Source organism: Miscanthus floridulus, chromosome 18 (genome assembly GCF_019320115.1).
Source record: "Miscanthus floridulus cultivar M001 chromosome 18, ASM1932011v1, whole genome shotgun sequence".
NCBI lineage: Eukaryota > Viridiplantae > Streptophyta > Magnoliopsida > Poales > Poaceae > Miscanthus > Miscanthus floridulus.
This window is the reverse complement of record NC_089597.1, coordinates 18,286,931-18,307,829: the sequence shown is the minus strand read 5'-3', so window position 1 is coordinate 18,307,829 and position 20,899 is coordinate 18,286,931. Positions and strand designations below refer to the sequence as shown.

At 49.3% G+C, this 20,899-nt stretch overlaps 1 protein-coding gene across 6 annotated transcripts in view; it reads right to left on the bottom strand.

Annotated features, from left to right (window-relative positions):
• The window catches only part of LOC136520102 (uncharacterized), a 126,999-nt gene extending 119,358 nt beyond the window's left edge, over nt 1–7,641 (bottom strand). For 2 of the 6 annotated variants that reach the window (XR_010775134.1, XM_066513502.1), the window contains exons 1-2: nt 7,359–7,641; nt 1,287–1,354 (exon numbers count right to left, since the gene is read on the bottom strand). Coding sequence is in view for 1 of the 6 variants with exons in the window: in XM_066513502.1 (XP_066369599.1) it covers nt 1,287–1,354; nt 7,359–7,504 (214 nt within the window). In the remaining 5 variants the exon portion in view is untranslated. Of the gene's footprint in view, nt 1–1,203; nt 1,355–1,520; nt 1,982–3,563 lie in introns of all 6 variants that reach the window. The other 4 variants (XR_010775144.1, XR_010775145.1, XR_010775143.1 and 1 more) reach the window with 4 other exon arrangements.
• Between the last annotated feature and the right edge of the window lie 13,258 nt (nt 7,642–20,899).

Here is a 20,899-nt window from a genome sequence, read left to right as displayed (position 1 = left end):
TTTATCATAAGCCTTCTCCAAGTCAATAAAAACCATGTGTAGGTCCTTCTTCTTCTCCCTATACCGCTCCATAACTTGTCTTATTAAGAAAATGGCTTCCATGGTTGACCTTCCGGGCATGAAACCAAATTGATTCATATAGACCCGTGTTATTGCTCTCAAGCGATGTTCGATAACTCTCTCCCATAGCTGTGACTAGATGTATATAGACATATATAATTTTCTCAAACATTATGGCCGATAGATGTATCTCCTGAAATTTTCAGGTATGTATTCTTGTTGATAACCTATACTCTTATCCTATCGGTGGAACCATACTCATCCACGAAACATTGATATATTATGAATGGAGCCTAAACATTTTCATGATGGATGATTATCAAAAAATCAACAGGAAAAAAGAAAATGTATCTCTCCTACTGGGATCCGTAGCGGCCCTGCACTGTTCGAGGGCACATGAATAGGAGGAACATGAACCAGAACAAGCTGAAGTGCATATCTGCCTGTGGGGCCAGGGATGCAACCAGAATCAGACTCCTCACCTTGCTGCGGTTGCAAGCTAGCTACAAATAATCCAAAATTAACAGAAGTATTTGAAAAAGCTCTTGGTGCGGTAGGCAGTCAGGCTCCACCTAGCACCTACATGTGCCTAGGCATCGCCTAGGCAATGCTAAGCTTTTGTACTTTCTATGGGCGATTAGAGTAATGTCAATGCTAAATAAAGGAATATCAAAACAAAAAGAAAAAAACTGATATTATCATGTAGCATTGTAGCTATGAGTAGCATGGCTATAGTTTACTTTCTCCATCTCTAATTTGTTCCATTGTCATGCATACATCACGCCCAAAATATCTCTACGCACAAAACAAGCCTAGATAAAATACCTAGGTGCTAGGGCAGAAGGTGCACTTCCGCCTAGCGCCTAGGTGGCACATAGGCAGAGCTAGCCGCTACCTTTTTAAACAGGGATTAACATAAAGCAATTTAGATCAAGTGGGCACACTTCAAAGGATTCAGAGATTTTTTTTTTAAATCAAAAGGAACTGGCTTCACATACTGCTGATTGCACATATCATTTTCATATCATGCTGACTAATAAGAAGATTAATGAGCAAAAATTAACAGAAAACAGCTCAGGTCAAATGAGCACAATCAATAGATTCACATATAATATTTCTAAACAATATTTAGTATTGACATACCATTGCTTTGCATACATCACTTCATATTATGATAATTAATGATCAGATGCCCATTGAGATAATCTGAAGGAACAATGGCTCACCAGATAAGTTCCTCAATTTCATTTTTCTTCCTCTACAGAACCATTTTTTTTTTTTGCGCAACTTCAACCTAAGAAAAGATTCACTGAATCAGTCACTTTTTTTTATATGGAAGAATGAAAAGAGTTCTGATCCATAAAAATAAAAGATAATAAAGAATGGGGAGATCTATTTTTAATCCATATCTCTCTATGATTCTTTGAAGGGCGGGCCTGGTGCAAGCGGTAGACTCTTACCGTCTGTGACCGGAAGGTCCCGGGTTCGAGTCGCAGTCGCCTCGCATTGCACAGGGGAGGGTAAGGCTTGCCACTGACACCCTTCCCCAGACCCCGCACAGAGCGGGAGCTCTCTACACTGGGTACGCCCTTTATCTCTCTATGATTCTTTATGTTACAAATAGAGGTTTCCGTATGGAAAGGCAGATTGCTGTTTTTTTAGTGATTTTTTTTTGAAATACTAGTTATGCCACTCCCACTGTACCCATATAGGATATAATGGTATGTAACATATGATTCGTCTATTTCTTAGAGCACGACAGATAAATCGCACCTTCTAAAAAAAAGAAGGTGCAATAGTGGAAGCATTTATGGTGACAGTGCTGTTATGGGTAGCATGTGCTCATCTGAAAAAATTACATTGAGTCCTGCATAGTTCTGCCCAGTGCTGCTGTTGAAGGGTACACCAATGGTTCTGTTGCCTATAGACAGAGTGTGAACAAAGGTTCAGAAGTTCATATATGTGTATAATGTTTTTAAACATTGTGCTACAAATGTTTATCCTGAAACTTTCAGATATGTAAACTTGTTGCTGTCCTATAGTCCTATCAGTGTCTGCATTCAGTTACCCTTTAAGCCTTTCTATGTGCTTTCTAGTGGATTCAGAAAAAAAATAGATAAGGCCTACTTCCTGCATAGCAATGTGGGAGGATTTCTGTGTGAATCATACTATCCATGAAACAATTATGCGTATACTGCGAATGGAGTCTAAGCAAGATCAACAGGATCCTTGAGAGCATTGAGCATTAAAGGTTATTGAACGTGATATTTCCATTCTAACCATTCATGTTCAAACCAAAAGATATCAAAATTTTAACCAATCCAAAATTATGCAGGATTCAAATGCTTGTTTTCTTGAGAACAGGTATTGTTCGAACCATATTCATCACAACCATTCTTTGCATCCAAAAAGGTTCATGGGTGCACATTGACTAGGCCAATTTAGAGTTCTTTTCTTGAAGAAGTCTAGACAAGTTCAAAGGTTACTTGCTTACAATTATAAACAAGCCTAGAAGAACTTCACAACAATCATCAAGGTAATAAGAGATGCCTCCTGATCAAAACACAACAAACTTAGATAACCTCCTAATGCTAAAGTTGTCCCACAAATATGTTTTTACATTACTCACTACTACCACAATTAGAATCAATTGCCCTCAATGAGCATTTATTAATGGCTCCATTAGCCCTTCTTCCGAGTAGGATACCCTCCAAGCCTAGCCTAGATTGACATCAATTTTCAAGACAGGTGTAAAAGATGAAGAAGAAAAACACGTGTATCTAGCCAATTTCCTGAAGGGTTCATTAGAAAACTTATTACATATTTACATAGGAGCATTATAATTTTAGATGTAACTTGACATTCCAATTTCATATAATAAAATATTAATTGCATTTTCTTATCGAGGAAATGATAATCCTCAATGAACATTTGTTACTCACCAAACACAGGTACCCAAGTTGTTGCTAATAGCAGAGCAAATAACATTGACTTATTAATTACTATCCACATGTCCACAAGTTAACAGCTACATTTGCACAAAATTATTGAGAGAAGATGGACTTATAACTCCTGAGAAACACAATTGTTTGTTAGACACATATACTGTACCATGCATATCTTTTACTTTATCAAGTAAATCAGAGCTATGCAATGTGCAGCACTATACATGGAGTCATAGACACGAGGCAAATATGTGGAGTGTACTGTACTGTACTGTACTTGGTTCCTATCAAGAGTCAAGACTCCATTGTTTCTCCATAACAAGTACAATAAATGAATTAGCTCATAGGAATGTCTAGACAGCGTAGAACTCAAAATTTGTTAATATCCCCAACAAAGCATAGAGGTAGACATAAAATGATTTGACAGTTATTCTAGTTATATAAACACACTAATGTTGAGCAAAAAATATTATCATGATATTGCGCATATTTTATTGTTAACAGAAATATTACAAAGTTCCAAAAGTTGGCAAAATCATAAAGCAAGCAATGTTGTACCTGGAGTATAGAAGCTCATACACGGAATGACACCACCAGTTGTTCAGTATCTATGCGCTGTGCTGTAGAACTTATCAATTATCCTAATGATTCAGAAGTCATATCATACACATGGCAAAGTTCTTCACATGTGAGAAACATATCAATCTAAAACAGCTGAAGACAGTGGCATCATCTGTTTTTCTCCTCTACTGCCTCAGCTGACTACACAAGAAAAATGGCATAAATGACTCCATCTTCAAAAGTTAACAATACAGCCTGGAAAAGAAGCATGGTTTTTGGTTTCTCACTTGACCATCATATAGCAGCAAAATTATATATTGAGCATGTATGTATCCACATATGGAACAGAGCAGATATCAAAGAAATGAACTATGCAGGTGGTCCAGGTGGGCTCCGAGCAAATGTCAATTTTTTATGTGGCTGCTGGCTCACAACAAATGTTGGACAGCTGATAGACTTGAAAAGAAAGGATTACCACACCCAACCTGCTGCCCCCTCTGTGATCAGGAACCCGAAACATCAACCATTTGCTGGTAGGTTGTGTGTTTGCCCGAGAATTCTGGTTCCTATTACTCCGAGGGGTTGGGTTGCATAGCCTTTCTCCGCAGCCTACATGTAACACCCCAGCCCATTAGTAGCCTGTAGTAGTTGTGAAGTTGGCCCATGTGGCCCAATTGGCACATGTGGAGTTGTTGTTGTTGGGTTTAGTATCACCTTGGAAGTCTAGGAGGGTGAGGGCCAGCTTATAAGCCTTGTTTTTCCAAACGTAGCACCTCCGGATTAGCACGAAGTGAGGACAAAAGTGTAAGCAAGGTGCTACGCGTATGCAGGCTCGTTCCACATGCGGAGCTGGGCCATATAAGCAGTTTTGGACGTGGGGTGTTACACTACAGTCGCTTCCTTTGATGATTGGTTGGTCTATTTGGAACCTATGCAACCGGTGTGTTTTTGATGGAGTCTCACCGAGTCTTTCCTTGATAATGGTCCAGGTTAGAGATGAGCTGAAACTTTGGGGTTTGGCTGGGGCACGTGGTATTTCCTACCTCACTGCCCTAGCACCTGAGGAAGGCTAGGTCCAGGTGGTTGGGGCTGGTCTTGGTCAGTCTAGGTTTTTTGTTCTTGTTGGATCCCTAGTGGGGATTGGTCTTGGCTCTTTTTGAGTGTTGTTTGTAAGGGTTCTATACCCACTTTTTCTTCTTAATACAATGATACGCAGCTCTCCTGTGTGTTCGAGAAAAAAAATGAACTATGCAGATAATGGAATACCTAAGATTCCTACGGTTAGCATCACTGCCCTACAGTAAGTCAATAGCCAAGTAAAAAATCTCTCCAATGAGTGCAATGTGTGCAATTAACAAGCTTAGTCCTCAGCAAACCATAACATGTTTTCATGGTAAACCTACTTTACACAGATTTCAACATCCTCAATTCTTCATTGTTGAGCTCCGAATTGCTGCCTACAATAACCTTGTAAGTACTAACATCACATTCACAATTATATGGGCCTATAGGATGGGCCTTCATATATACTTAACACAAAGAAGACCAAATATCAAAATAAGATCTGCTGGTTATGGGATTGACATGCCATCAGTGAACATTTTATTACCAACCAACCACATGTTCCAACCAGGCCTGTCCCAGAGGCCTATGCATACGGTGCGCTGCACAAGGCCTCTTTTTTATCTAAGTACATGTTGTTAGTACTAGTTAGGGATCGAATTAGTTAATTAAGTAATGAAAATCTGAGTATACTTTCATCTCCAAACAACGTCTGTCTTCCACTTTATTACCCTTCTTGTCTCTCACCAATCCCGGCAAGCATGCCTCCCTCTCTCCAAGTTGTGTATGGAGTTAAATTACTCCAAGTTTATATTCCAAATGAAAATATTGGACCTCTTGAGATTTTTTATTTTTCTAAAGCGATTGGGTTGTTTTCCTAATGCAATTATTACATATATAATTTTGCTACCTTATTCGAGTGTGGCATCAGCAGAGACGTGTTTAAAAATTGAAACTCAAACTACTAAGATCATATATGCATACTACAATGATACTCCCTCTGTTCCAAATTACAAGTCACTTTTACTTTTTTGGTTCATCCATTTTGCTAAGTATCTAGACATACTATTTATCTAGATGCATAGCAAAATGGATGTACCAAAAACGTCAAAGCGACTTATAATTTGGAATGGAGGGAGTATATCAAAAAATGATTAGGTTTTCTACAATAGCATTAGCTACAATATTATGAAGAAGGATGCTTATAAAGATCTTAATGAAGATTTTGTAACAAAGAAAACTAAATGGATAGCATGTTTCACAGAAAATATAGTAGTTTAGTAATTACAATTTTTCATATATATTTTTTGTCAAGATGTAATCAAGAAGTTATCTATTGATAGGATTAACAAAAAAAATAGATCTATTTTTTAAATAATTGTTCTTATACATAGGGCCTCATTTTGAATTCTGCACTGGGCCACCAAAATGTCAGGGACGGCCCTGGTTCCAACAAGTTGCTACTAAATAGTAAATAGCTAACCAAGCAACAGTAACTTATAACCTCAGTTCTGTCAGTTAACAAATTGCACAAAACATTAAGAGATGTTTGACTTAAACTTCATGAGGAACACCTGTCTTTGTTTAATTCACACAATATCATCCATATAGTGCATGTGACAAGGACATTTAACCAATCAAGTCTAAGAAATGAGAAGCATTGAACACAAGCACAAGGTAGATATCTGGAGCATAGACTATAGAGTAACAATTTCACTGTGTTTTTCAGCCCAAAATTTCTAACACCACATCAAATATCCAGGAAAATTATAATAGTGTCAAGGATGGGTTGTAACCCAAATAAAAGGTATCAGATCGGCATAACAGAGCTGTACTTGTACATCTATCTTACTTTCATAAATTCCCTGGACACATATATTTCTTACTTTCATAAATTCCCTGGACACATATATTGCCGTGCTATTACCCATATTTTCATGCCACTAACAAAAATTTACATGGCCCAAACATTGGAAAATCATAAACCAAGCAAAAACTGTACCTAGAGTGTACCAGCTGCTGTAGGGAAGAACGTTTTGGAAGTAATTGCCCGCACATAATATTTTCAGCTGGCCTGACTTCAGTACAATACTGAATAATCTACCATCTGCTCCACAAAAAATGCTCCAATGCCATCGGCACAGCCAAGACAGAGGACCAACAGGGAGCAGCTTCACAAGTTCAATGACTCGATTTGTGTCCATCCCATGTCTCCATTGGGACTCGCCTCCATTGACCAGGCAGAGAGTATGACGGCACCATCCACTATTGCAGCTCTCAGCCCAGCCCACCATCCTCCGAGGTAGTTTCATGTCAATACCTAAGAGTGCTATTGCTCAAATCAATCTAAAAGTAGAGTGTGTTCCCCACAAGGTCACCAATTCGACCCAGTGTGTCATAGGGACACAGGTCAGCTCACTCTAGGAACTGCCGTGGCATCCTGTGCCAACGGCGACGACGATGAAGGGTCCACCGTGGCAGTTGATGTGGCCGCATGCTCCGCTGGCCGTGGCAGCACAGAGCACAGCCGCGTTGCAGTGCCCCGGGTACCAAACGACTGGCACCGGGGTCAGTTGGTGCCACCCGTATTGGTTCCAGAAGTTGAGGTGATGCTCCGAGGTCGGCGCGGAGCGGGTCAGCGGGCAGGGGGTGAAGGTGGGGACGAGCCGCCGTGTTGGTCAATGAAATTGCAGAGGAGGCCGAGCATGGGGGACAAGCGGTGGAACTCACGGAATCGGCGGCGGAAGCGGCGCCCGGAGATGCTGCGGCACCAGCGCTGGCAGACGAGGGCGGGCGGCGGCGCGGACGAGGCTCGCTGGCTCGGACCGCGGGTAGCGGAGGAGAGCCTCCTCCACAAGATCCTCCAACAGCGCCATGCTCCTTGCTTCGCCGGAGCCCGGCGCCGGCTGGCGGGCGGCGGCCGGCGGAGCGAGGGTTTTGGTCGGCGCCGGAAGCGAAGGGCGCGAGCGGCGCCGGCGCAGCGACGTGTTTTCTGGGACTGTTGGGCTGGGCTAACCAGGTTGAGGCATGTGGACCGTGCGGGTCGGCATGTGGACCTCACAGGTCAGCGAGACAAACACAACCTATAGACATGAGTCAACCGGAATTAAGCATTTCATAATGAGAACATTATGAGTCAACCAGATTCGTGCCATCGTGAATGCCAAAATCCATCAAAACCAAAATTCAGCATTTCATTCACATTGCGTTTCTGCTATAATAATGAGAGCATTTCCTTAACTTGTGCAAACTTCACCTAAATCCATCAAAACCAAAATTCAGCATTTCGGCATTCACTATCTTGCACACTTTGGAGTTTGGATATCAACAGGCCATCCATTCATAATATATGTTAATTTCTCCACATTTGTTGACATAAACTTTACCGCATATCCATCACAACATTACTGTGTTCTACAGGACCCAAAAATCGTGCAGATACCCAAATAAAAAAAAGGCAAAATTAGCTCTGGACACTGAAAGTAACCATCATTTGTCGTTGGACATTTAAAATGGAGCGATTTACTGGAGGACACTCTAGCTCTTGTCAAATTTACTAGTGCACATTCCGTCTAATAAAATATACATTTCTGCTTTGCGAGGAGAGAGAAGCGCTATGAAAAGTCGTTTTTGCCCCTGCCCCATTCCTCTTCCCCTCTGTTTCTTTTCTTTCTCGTCGACGGCGGAGAGCCTTCTTCCTCCCTGGTCCGACCACATCTGGGCGCGCATGGGCGCACAGCTAGCCCGCTCGCTCGGCAGGAGCCTGGATGGCCGGTGTCGGTGTTTCGTATAAGCACCGGCAAGTAAATTTATAGTAATGCGCGTTAGGCTCGGATGGTGCGCTAAAGGACACAAGATTTATATTGGTTTCGGCCGAATGTCCCTACGTCCAGTTTATTGCTGCTCGTGTTATTAGCACCGTGAACGGTTCGTAGTAGAAGGTACAAACGATCGAGAAAGGGACCGGTCTCAAGTCTCTGATGGAAGGGTGGGAAGGAGGTCAAGAGCTTGGTAGCAGCTTAACTGTGTGTGTGTCTTGTGTTGTTCGGTCAAAAGTCTCTCTCCTTGATGGAGGAAGCGTATCCCCTTTTATAGATGAAGGGGCTGGCTTTACAAGGATGAGGGCTTTAGGATGAGTACTCTACTTAGTCTTGTGGCTCACGTCTACTCGGCCTGGTTCTTCATTCTGATGAGTGCGAAGGAAGATAAGTGCCTACAATACTGTCGATGTCTCTGTAGAATGTCAGGTTGGTTACAGAATGCTGCCCTGCGCAGGGTATGGGCTGCAGTACAGTGGTTTTGACTTATGAGCCTCCCCCAGCCTTGCTCCGCATGCCTTCTGGTTCCTATGAGTCTTCGTCGGAGGGACGCGGGGTCGGGGTCCGGAGTAGCGCCGTGGCCAAGGTCTTCTGACTTGGTGGACCTGAGGGGTCGGGAAGCGGGCGCCGCTCCCTTGGGTCCATAGCGTGGTGACGGAATATCCGTCGTTCATGAAGATAACAGATCCTTTTCTGAAGCGTAGCGGTTGTCGTATATCTTCGTCAGGTTCTGTGTCCCAGAGCTGAAGGCGGCGCCTACCACTCTACAGGGCGAGGAGCATGCACCTGTAATACCTTTCGGGCTCTACGGCGCCCGGAAGGGTCTAAAGCACCTGTCCCGTCGTTCCCTGGCAGTACTTTTCCTGCCAGGGCGCAGGGTATGGTCCTTGGAGCCATGGTTGACCCAAACGTCTTGTCTTGCCCTGTACCCATCATCATGAGGGAACGGGGAGAAGTTGTCGGGTAAGATGAAACCAGTCTTTAGATATCGAGCAGGGCGAGGCTCGTTCCTGGCCGTCGGGTGAAACAGAGACCAATCCCTATCTCTTGGGTGAGACCGACCCCACCCCTCCGGGGTCGGGCGAGGCGGAGTCTATGCCTAAGCCCTCGGGCGAGACCGAGCTCGCCCCAAAGGCGTCGGGCGAGACCGAGCTCACCCCAAAGGCGTTGGGCGAGACGGAGACTAGCCCTGAGCCCTCGAGCGAGACCGTGCTCGCCCCAAAGGCGTCGGGCGAGACGAAGACTAGCCCTAAGCCCTCGGGCAAGGCAGAACTATCTCAAAGGCGTCGGGCGAAGCGGAACCAAACTCATGTCATTCGAGCAAGGGACGCTACGGCGCCCTTATCCGTCCAGAAGTTTTTAACGTTCGGTGGTTATTGGTTCCACCTTCTAGGGTACCCTAGTATTAGGTCCCCGATAGTAGCCCCCGAGCCTCTAGGTGATTCGGATAGAACCACCTGGAGGGTGTTTTTGATTTCGTCGGAGTTAATTTACCAGAGGGTGCGCGCGAGCGCACCCGATGGGTGTAGCCCCTGAGCCCCCGGGTGATTCGAGCAGGGTCGCCCAGGGGTTGTATCGGACCCTTCGCGGGTAAGGCTAAAGGACTTAGTTTTTCGTCAACTGGATATTTTTTTGAGGGGGTCATGGTATCCCGTTCACGGGGATCTCATTCAGGGCTAACCTAACTGGGGCTTGACTGTGGACCGAGATCCCAGTAATACTTGCGCCCTTGATTTCAGATCGTTCATGGACCCGTCCTCAGTTGGGCCGGTCGCTGAGCTTCTGGGCCTTAGGTGGGCCAAAGAGAAAAAAGTCTTTGTGACCTGTGTTTCCCAGATGGGTAGAGAGTCCAGATTTGCCTGGGGAAGGTGAACCGTCCTCCATGATTTTTGGTGGGAGAGGATAGGGACCGCGGGCGCGTGTCCCGCGACGTGACGTGGCGGTGCGTGTGGCAGGCCCGGAGATCGAGGCGGACGGTTGCCCTTCTCACGTCCGTCGCCCCTATAAAACCATGGGGTTCGCCCACAAGGTTCCGTATTTTACTCCCTTGCCTTTGCGTCTGAGACATCCGCCGCCAATCGCCCTAGCCTCCTGCGCTCGCACCGCCACCGTCGACCGGCTCGCATCCGTGTTGCAGCCATCATCAAGCTTGCGCCTGTCCTGTAGCTACCGTCGAGCTTGCGCCCACCTTCTCCCCAATCGCTTTAATGGAGTTGTGGGGCAGATCTAGCATCACCTCATGGCATTTGGAGGGCCTCATCCGTTGTGGCCTTCTCCACCCGCTGTCCGCCGTCTAGGAGTGGCTGCTACCTGGTGACGAGGGTGAGCCAGTGCCGCCCGAAGGGTATGTCATTTCTTTCGCCATCTTCCATGAGCGGGGATTTGTGGTACCCGTGCATAGATTCCTTCGAGGGCTGCTGGATTATTATGAGGTGGAGCTGCAGCATCTAACCCCCTATGGGGTTCAACATATGGCAGCGTTTGTCGCCCTGTGCGAGGGTTTCCTGGGGATCGATCCCCATTTCGATCTGTGTCGGTATTTCTTTACCATTAGTTTGTCGAAGAGGAAGGTTGGGGGGAAGGATTTGAGCGTGCCGATGGGATGTGCCAGCGTTCATCTGTGCCATACCCAGTCGAGGGGTTACCCGTTCATGCGTCTGGTGACCTCCAACAAGGGATGGCACTCACAGTGGTTTTATGTCAGGGATGATGTGAGTGCCACCCTGCCGAGGTACACCGGGTGCCTTATTGAAAAGGCTCCGGAGTCGTGGGCCTGGGGCGTCTAGTTCAAAGACAAGAAACACCTCTCCAACCTTCTTTCCACCCTCCAAGCCCTAAAGGAACAGGGCGTAAAGGGGATGGGGATTATCGGCGCCTATCATGCGAGGAGGGTTGCGCCGCTGATGGCGCGCGTGCTTCCCCTGCATCGAATGATGCCTGGGATGTCGTTCGAGGGGACGGTGCTTGTTGACGAGGCACTCCCTTTTTCGGAAGTGGCGCAGCGCATTAAGGAGGCGACGGAGCCGACAAAGGATTCCAAAGGCAGTGTCCTCGACATTGTGTATCCAATGCCCGGACATCCCCCAATGCGTCCAGAACCTGGGTTCTTCAAATTCGTAAGCCCTCTTCTCCCGTGCTCTTTCTTTTTCCTGAATCTCCATTTTTTTATACTTGCTTTTGCGACGTTGGGACCAACCGAGGGGGCTAGTCTTCAAAGATAGTCCGATTCCACTGCCAAAGGACAAGGCCGTGGCGGTGGCGAATCGACTTGCGGCCGAGCGGGACAAGAAAGCAAGGGAGCAGATGAAGAAGGCGAAACAACTGAAGCAAGAGGCACGGGATCGGGGAGAGGACGTGAGCAGTGATGATGACGACAATGATGATGATGATGATGACGACGAGGTAGTCATGGATGTGGATTGGGGCGTCCTAGAGGATGAGGACACGCTGACAAGTGCCCACCCGTCCGTGCAGGGACCCTTCTCATTCCACGTGGAGGGGAGTGAGTCGGTGAGGTCGGTGGTGGCCGGAGAGTCTGCCGCTTCGCATGGCGTGCTGGCCAAGGATCGGTGGATGGGGGAAGGTGGGCCTGCCACTGCCGACCTCGAGGTGATGGTGGAGGGGAGTGGCTCTGGTGCCACACCCCATGAGATGATGGAGGGGAGCGGCTCTAGAGCCACGCCCCATGAGGTGAGGGAGATGAGCCCCCTTGCCTCGGAGTAGGGGGCAGGCTCAAAACAGTCTCGCCCAGATGAGTTGGGGCAGGGATATGGGGATCCATCCCCAAAACGCTTCCGCCGGCCGATGGCGTCAGCGTAAGCTGCTAATTCCCCTGTTTTCATTCTTTTTCTGTTTCTATTTTGACCTAATGGCTATTACCTTTGTGTAGGTTCTTGCGGATGGGTCACCCCCTGGGGCTGGCGCCCAAAAAGAGCCTCGCCATACAGGTGGGACGGATGGCGCTACCTGGTGTCGCCCCTGTTTCGAGCAGGAGTGGTGCCGATGTTGGGGCCGCGTTGGCCGATCCAACGGCGCCTGTGGTGGCGCCCGCGCCCTCGATGGTTGCCGAGCAGGCGGCATCTTTCGTGGTGGGCGTGGTACAGCTGGCTGAGGGTCGGGTGACGCTGACGGAGGTGGTTGCGACCGCGCTAGGCCAGGCTCAGCCGGACGCTGCCACGGTGGTGCTTGGGGGCGTAGTGCAGTCCGTGCCACCAGGGGCCCAGGTGGATCCGCCCGTGACGCTCGAAGCGGCCCAGATGGAGGAGGGTCCGGTCAGAGGGTCCTCGAGCGTGGTGGCGGTACCGCATAGGGTCAGGAGGGAGCCACCCCCGGCCCCTTTGTCGGGAGGAAGCCACTCCCCGTGCGGGGGAGCCGCCGCTCCAGTGGATGGCCACCCAGGATCCGACGTCGGCTCTTTTCTCGCTCAATGATCATGCCGAGAGCATGGAGCGGGAGGGTCTTGACATCAGAATCTCGACCATGCTGGATGCCCTGGACCAGGCCAGAGGAGCCCTACGTAAAATCGTTGTTCCTACTACCTAGGTATTCGCTTGGTTTTCTTCTTTCTTCGTATGTTTTTGTGTTTTCGTACTTCTGATACCAGTCTTCTTTCTCTTCAGATTCTTGTTGCTCGTAGTCGGAATAAATCCTAATTCCTCCATGAGCAGAAGGCAGAGTGGGATCGCCTTTCCGAGGAGGCCCAGCTGCGAGCAGATATGGCCGCACAGCTTGCTGCTGCCTAAGAGCGAGAGGCCCAGGTGCGTCAAGACGCAGAGGAGGCCCACGGGATGTTTGAGGATTTGTCGGTGAAGTCAAAGCTAGATGAGGAGGAGATCGCCAGGCTCCGAAAGGAGCGAGACGAGCTGCTGCAGAGGAATATCGCGGCTAATGAGAAGGTCGGCGAGGTCCTAAAGGAGCTGGAGATGGAGCGGGACCTTAGGCAGAAGGCCGAGAGTAGGACCACGGCACTTCAGCAGAAGGTGGACGAGGACGTTGAGGTGGTCCACTCTCTCCGGGCGGATCTCGGTGACGCGGTGAGCCGAAGGTTGAGTGCCGAAAACGTCTCTATCAAGCTAGAAAAGGAGCTTGCCCATGTACGAAGTACCCTTCAGACTGAGAGCGACGAGCATGATCTTCTGCAAGCTACGGTCGGGGTGGTCCTTGATGCCCTGAAAGTGGTGGAGTCAGTGGAGACTAGCCCGCTCGTGACTCGTGCCGCAGGTATCATGGCTCGGGTGGGCCAGCTTGAGGAGAGTGCTTTTCACGCTAGGATCACCTAGGCCTTCACCGTCGCCCATGCTCATTACGAGAAGAAGATCAACCTGAAGGTGATGAGCGAAGGTTTCCCGTCTACCTATGAGGATGACGAGCTGGAGGCAATTGAGAAGATGGTGGCTCCTCTTGTGAAAAACCTGGCGGATAATCTGAAAGAAATGGTTCTCCCTTCGTGGGAGTAGTTAGTCGAATAATTTTGAGTACAACTTATATGTAATATGTGAACAAGTGTCGGTATTTTTGAGTCTGGATGCAGTTTCATGATTTTGCTTCGTAATTTCGTTTTGTTTGATTTTTTGCGATCTTACCAATATGTTCCCCTTAATCTTGCCATTGGTCTTGATGCAAGGAGATTATTTCAAAAAAAGGAAAGGGAGGTAGCCGTACCTTAACCAGCCCCCGAGTAAGGTCTGACCCCCTGCATTTGCTGGGGTCGGGGGTTACTGGAGATCGGAACGTTCAGATGAAATCCCATTCTATGGTTTTTGTGACAGGGTTGGCGAAGTCCTTGGATGGCATTGCAATATTCCCTGCCCTGCCTTCCAACAGAAATCCCCAACTGGGGACTCTATGGGCTCGACAAGGTAGGGCCTTCGCACCTGTGTCCCTGTATTGACCGGCTCGAGCCCCTGGGTCTTATTAGGGTCTGATGGGGGTCGGCCGTAATTTGCGTGTTACCCCGTCCTTGATTTTCACAATTGGAGGGGCTGAGTAAACGACACTTGCCTTGATGGCTTGAGTATCACGCTCAATGAGCTCGCTAACGGGTATGTTCGTGTGGAATCTGGGTCCATCATTTGCTGATGGGGCGGCAGAGCCCTCTAGTGGCACTCCACAACTTCTTAACCCGCCTCCCAGCAGATGTCCGAGCCATTCGATAGGCTCAGGCGGCCTAATGGCCTCTCCTCGATGGAGATTCTGTGGGTTTGGCTTAGGGTTAGAATCGAACGAGAAAAGGTTGAGACGCCCCTGTCCATTTCTGAGCGGGGTCGGGCAAGGCCGCTGGGGCTCGTCTCGGTTACTTCTCCCTGGCTCTTGTTTGGAACGAGGCGGCCTCGAGCCCTTCGTGGGCTGGCCTTCAAACCTCGGCCTGCTGCCACCTATATCGAATGAGGCGATGGCCATTTCGTGACGCGACATGAAGCGTTGGGATGCAACGTTTTGCATATGTATAATATAATTGAAATGAAGGCAGGGTCGGTAACATTACCTTGGCGGTATGAGTGACGGAAAGCTCCTACCAGATGTGTCCGTGCGGGGTTCGGGCCCTGATGTTTGCGATGAGGTTGGAGTAACCTACATAAGAATCGCTATTCTTTGTTTTTTGTGTCTCGATGGCGGTCCAAGCCGTTCAATTGACTTGGGCAACCTGACAGCTTCTCCTTTGGGGGAGATTCTGTAGGTAGACCCCTCTGAACCCTTCTTGAGAAGGCAGACATCGAAGCTGGAGATGCGGGGGGCGTTGAGTATGATTTTTCTGGTGAACACAAACACCGTAGCTACCGAGGCATAGGGTCTGCTAGTTCGTCCAGTTTTACTCAAAGTTTTATGCCCATATTTCACGCCCCTGGTTTCAAGCGTACAGAGGGGTCGGGTGAAGAGGATGTCTAGACTGGTAGACATCCTCGGCAGCCCCTGAGTGATGTTCGTGTCTCCACCATTTGACGGGGTCAGAAGTTCGGTAATAAATTTTAACGCGTAAAGTAAGAAGGCAGAGATGCTTATCTTTCTTTGGACGTTCGTTCGTCGTCTCTCCTAGGCCGCATGGTCGACCCAGGAGATCTGTTGGGCTCCCCTTTACAGAGGTCCTGTTGTTGGATCGTTCCGTGGTCCTGCATGGGGAGGCGAAGGGTCGTCTGCCCATGTGCGTGCCTTAATTACCGTGTCTGGAGTGGGTCAGTGGCGGGCCATACCCAGGCAGTGTCCAGTTTGACCGAGGGAGGACGCCTCGTCGACCAGGGCACGTCCCGTCTTTCGCCTTTCCTTAGCTGCAGTGTCTCCTCTTTAAATAGGGAGGGGGAGGGGAGTTCTCATCCCACCTCTTCTTCTGCCTCTGAGCCGCTACCTCTCCTTCTTCTTCCTTTCCGCCGAATGCGTCCATGCGTCGCGGCGGTTCCTGAGTGAGGAAGAGTAATGCCAGAGAGAGAGAAAACTCATAAATCTGTTCGTGAATCTGGAGCGTGATGTCGAGCCGGAGGTCATCCAACATAGATGAGATGGTGCGTGCCACCCTTGCTGAGGAGTCGCTGCTGCCGAAGGAGAAGGAGCGCTGGTGGACGCTGTACGTTGTCGACTTCGCCGTCGTTTGCTGTGTTCCTCCTTTGGCGAGAGGCGTTTCCTGCCCTAACGCCATTGTCAGGGTTATGGCTGGTGACGATGGCGTAGTCCCCGGACGCCCTGGTGGAGGCATCGTAGATGACAGCACCTTTGAGGATCCCACGAAGCGGTGGGATGTCACCGATGGAGAGTGTGGCGCGGTGGCCGCAGTAGATGAGCTGGCCCGTGTACATGCTCCGGGCGTCGCCGATGGAGAGCGTGGCACGGCGGCTATAGTAGACGAGCTGGCCCATGTACATGCCCTGGGCATCGTCGATGGAGAGCGTGGCATGGGGGCCGTAGTAGACGAGCTGGCCCATGTACACGCCCCGAGCGTCGCCAATGGAGAGCGTGGCGCGACGACAGCAGCAGTACTCGTAGTAAAGCTAAGCAGAGACTGTGATTGAATAATTTTGTGGGGAAGCCCCTGAGTAAACAATCCTCTGAATTTACAAGTATATTAGTCCTTTTTGTAATGAAATCGCTTTGTAAGTGGCGAATTTGTGCAAAAAATGAACAAATTTTCATCTTTTGCCTATGGCAAGCAGTTTTTTAACTTTCTCTCTTTTTTGTAGAAACGGTTTTAGTGCCCTCCGACCCTTCTCATGGTCTAAGTCGTAAGAAACTAGGAACTGGCGAACTAATTCTGATTGAGCTGGTGAGCAAAGAGGTTGCAGCCGCTAGGGCGTAGGTCTCCCGCATTCCTACTAGTTGTATTCAGAATTTGTTCCCAAAATCTTAGCCCTTAGGACTTGTTTATGAGAAGAATGGAAAACTTAACGAATGTTTGCAAATATAACACATGAGGTTTTTGCAAGCGTAATACTTATATTACTCATGTCAGGCCCCGAGTGAGGTCTGACCCCTCACGATTTGCAGGGGTCGGAAGTCACTAAGGATCGAGGTTTTGTAATGACAAAAACTGATAAGGAAGAGTATACGCTTATTTTAAGGGTAAAAACAACGTAGCTGCTCAATGTTCCAGGCGTTGGTGAAGACCTCATCGTTGATGGTTTTCAACCTATAGGCACCTGGGTGAAGTACTTCCACGACGACGTAGGGCCCTTCCTAGGGCAGGGAGAGTTTGTGGCGGTCCTTGTTACTCTACACAAGGCGGAGGACGAGGTCTCTGACGTTGAAGGCTCGACCCCGCACCCGTAGGCTGTGGTACCATCGCAACGCCTGTTGGTACTTAGCCGAATGGAGGAGGACGATGTCGCGGGCTTCATCTAGCTGGTCCATGGCGTCTTGGTGGGATGCCTCGGCCCCCTGTTCGTCGTATGCTCTGATTCTTGGTGCTCCATAGTCAAGGTCCGTTGGAAGAACGGTCTTAGAACCATAGACCATGAAGAAGGGTGTGTAGCCGGTGGCCCGGCTAGAAGTTGTCCTTAGGCTCCAGAGCACGGTCGGGAGCTCAGCGAGCCAGCGCACGCCAAACTTGTTCAACCGGTTGAAAATTCTGGGTTTGAGGCCTTGAAGGAGCATGCCGTTTGCGTGCTCGACCTACCCGTTCGTCCGGGGGTGTGCGACGGCTGCCCAATTGATCTGGATGTGTTGTTCATCATAGAATCGAACAAATTTCCTACCGGTGAACTACGTGCCGTTGTCTGTGATGATGGCGTTCGGTACTCCAAAACGATGAATGATGTCGAGGAAGAATAGCACAGCTTGCTCGGATTTGATCATGGATATTGGTCGAACTTCAATCCATTTTGTAAACTTGTCTATGGTGACAAGCAGGTGGGTGAAGCCCCCGGGCGCCTTTTTGAGTGGCCCAACCAGGTCGAGCCCCCAGACCGCAAAGGGCCACATGATGGGGATCATCTGGAGTGCCTAGGCCAGGAGGTGTGTTTGACGAGCATAGTACTGACACCCTTCGTAGGTGCGTACAATTTGCTCGGCATCGGCTACTACAGTGGGCCAGTAAAAGCCTTGTCGGAATGCATTTCCAACCAAGGTTCTTGGTGCGGCATGATGACCGCATATTCCACCGTGGATGTCACCCAGCAAGAGCTTCCCCTGTTCGCTAGGGATACAGAGTTGCAGAATACCGATGTGACTCCATTTGTAGAGTTTGCCCTCTACAAGAACGAAGGACTTGGCACGTCGCGCGAGCCGTCGGGCTTCCGTCTTGTCTGCCGGTAGTATGTCGTAGAGGAGGTAGTCGAGGTAAAGAGTTCTCTAGTCATCGGGAGGGTCGGACTCCGCTGCTGGGTCCTCTTCAAGCGCCATAACCTCGGGGTCGGGCGGAGCGATTGGCGGATCGGCCCCTGGGATCAGACTAGATGGGCCATCATCGGCTTGTTCTGACCCCGTGTAGCGTACCGAGGGTTTGTGTTGGTCGCTGGCAAAGACGCCTGCTGAGACTAGCTCTTGGCCGGATGCTGCTTTCGTGAGTGTGTCGGCTGCTTCGTTGAGGCGCCTTGGAATGTGATTGAGCTCGAGGTCTTCGAATCTGTCCTCTAGCCATCGGACTTCTTGGCAGTATGCCTCCATCTTGGCATCGTGGCAGCTCGACTCCTTCATGACCTGGTTGACGACCAGCTGGGAGTCGCCTCTAACGTCGAGACGTCGGATGCCCAACTCGATAGCGATTCGTAGGCTATTGATGAGCACTTCGTACTCTACGATATTGTTTGATGAGGGAAAATGGAGCCGAACCATGTACCTCATGCGGACCCCAAGGGGAGATACGAAGATTAGTCCCATGCCGACGCCCTTCTTCCTCAGCGATCCGTCGAAGTACATCGTCTGGTACTCTTAATTAGTGATTATTGGTGGCATCTGGACCTCGATCCACTCTGCGATGAAGTCAGCCAGCACCTAGGATTTGATCGCTGTTCAGGGGGCATAAGTAATGCCCTGATCCATTAGCTTGAGTGCCCACTTTACGGTTCTTCCTGTAGTATCCTGGCTATGGATGACCTCGCCGAGGGGGAAAGACGTCACGACTGTCACAGGGTGTGACTTGAAGTAATGGTGTAGCTTTCTCTTGGTGATGAGGATGGTGTAGAGGAGTTTCTAGATTTGGGGGTAACGGGTTTTGGAGTCGGATAGCACCTCGCTGATGAAGTACACAGGGCACTGTACCTTGAAGATGTGCCCCTCTTCCTCTCGCTCTACCACTAAGGCGGAGCTGACCACTTGCGTGGTGGCCGATATATAAAGCAGGAGGGATTCTCCGTTGCACGGAGGGACTAGGACCGGCGGTTTAGTTAGAAATTGTTTAACCATGTCAAGCGCCTCCTAAGCCTCGGCTGTCCACTCGAAGTGGTCGGATTTCTTTAGGAGTCGATAAAGGGGAAGTCCTCGTTCGCCGAGGCGCGAAATGAATCGACTAAGGGCGGCAAGGCACCCTGTGATTCGCTAAACTCCTTTTATGTTCTGGATCGGGCCCATCTTTGTGATAGCTGAGATTTTCTCCGGGTTGGCTTCGATGCCTCGTTTGGAGACTATAAAGCCGAGCAGCATGCCCCTCGAGACCCCAAAAACACACTTTTCGGGATTGAGTTTGATGCCGTTTGCGTGGAGTTTCGCAAAGGTTTGGTCAAGGTCGGCGACAAGGTAGTTGGCCCGTTTGGACTTAACTACGATGTCGTCGACGTAGGCCTCAACAGTCCGCTCGATGAGGTCCCCGAAGCAGTTGAGCATACAGCGCTGGTAAGTTGCCCCAATGTTCTTCAGACCGAACAGCATTGAAACATAGCAGAACGATCCAAAGGGGGTGATAAAAGACGTCGTGAGCTGGTCAGACTCTTTCATCGCGATCTAGTGGTAGCCGGAGTATGTGTCAAGGAAGCAGAGGGTTTCGCACCCTGAGGTGGAATCAACTATTTGATCAATGCGTGGTAAAGGAAACGGGTCCTTTGGGCATGCCTTGTTGAGGCCCGTGTAGTCGACACACATCCTCCATTTCCCACTCTTCTTTTGTACAAGAACGGGATTTGCTAGCAACTCTGGGTGGTATACTTCCTTAATAAATCCTACGCCAACACTTTGGCTATCTCCTCGCCGATGGCCCTGCGTTTCTCCTCGTCGAAGCGGCGCAGACGTTGCTTCACCGGCTTGGAGCCCGGGTGAATTTTTAAGGTATGCTCGGCGACCTCCCTCAGGATGCCTGGCATATCCAAGGGTTTCCACGCAAAGATATCTTTGTTATCACGGAGGAAGTCAACGAGCGTGCTTTCCTATTTGGAAGAGAGCGTAGTACCAATGCGTACCCTCTTAGCCTCAGAGCTGCTGGGGTCTATGAGGACCTCCTTGGTGCCCTCGGCTGGTTTGAATGACCCGGTTGTTGTCTTGGCGTCGGGCGTTTTTTCGGCAACCTCCTCCCTGAGGGTGATGAGCTCTTTGGAGGCGACGACCGTAGAGGCATGATCGCAGCATTCGACTTCGCACTCGTAAGCGCGCTGGAAGGAGGTGTCATGGTGATGACCCCATGGGGGCCTGGCATCTTTAGCTTAAGGTACGTATAGTTGGGGATGACCATGAACTTCACGTAACACGGTCGTCCAGGATGGCGTGAAAAGTTGGAGGGAACCCCACTACGTCGAAGGTGAGGGTCTCAGTCCTGTAATTGGACCGATCCCCAAAAGTGACGGGCAGATCGATCTACCCCAGTGGCATGGCCTGCCTACCAGGTACGATGCCATGGAAAGGTGCTCGGACGGGACGAAGGTTCGTTCGGTCGACGCCCATCTCATCAAGCATTTTGGCGTACATGATATTGAGGCCGCTGCCTCCGTCCATCAGTACCTTTATGAGCCGCTTTGGGCCGATGATCGGGTCAACGACAAGCGGGTACCTTCCCGGGTGTGGGACGGCGCCCAGGTGGTCGGCCCGGTTGAAGGTTATGGTGGATTC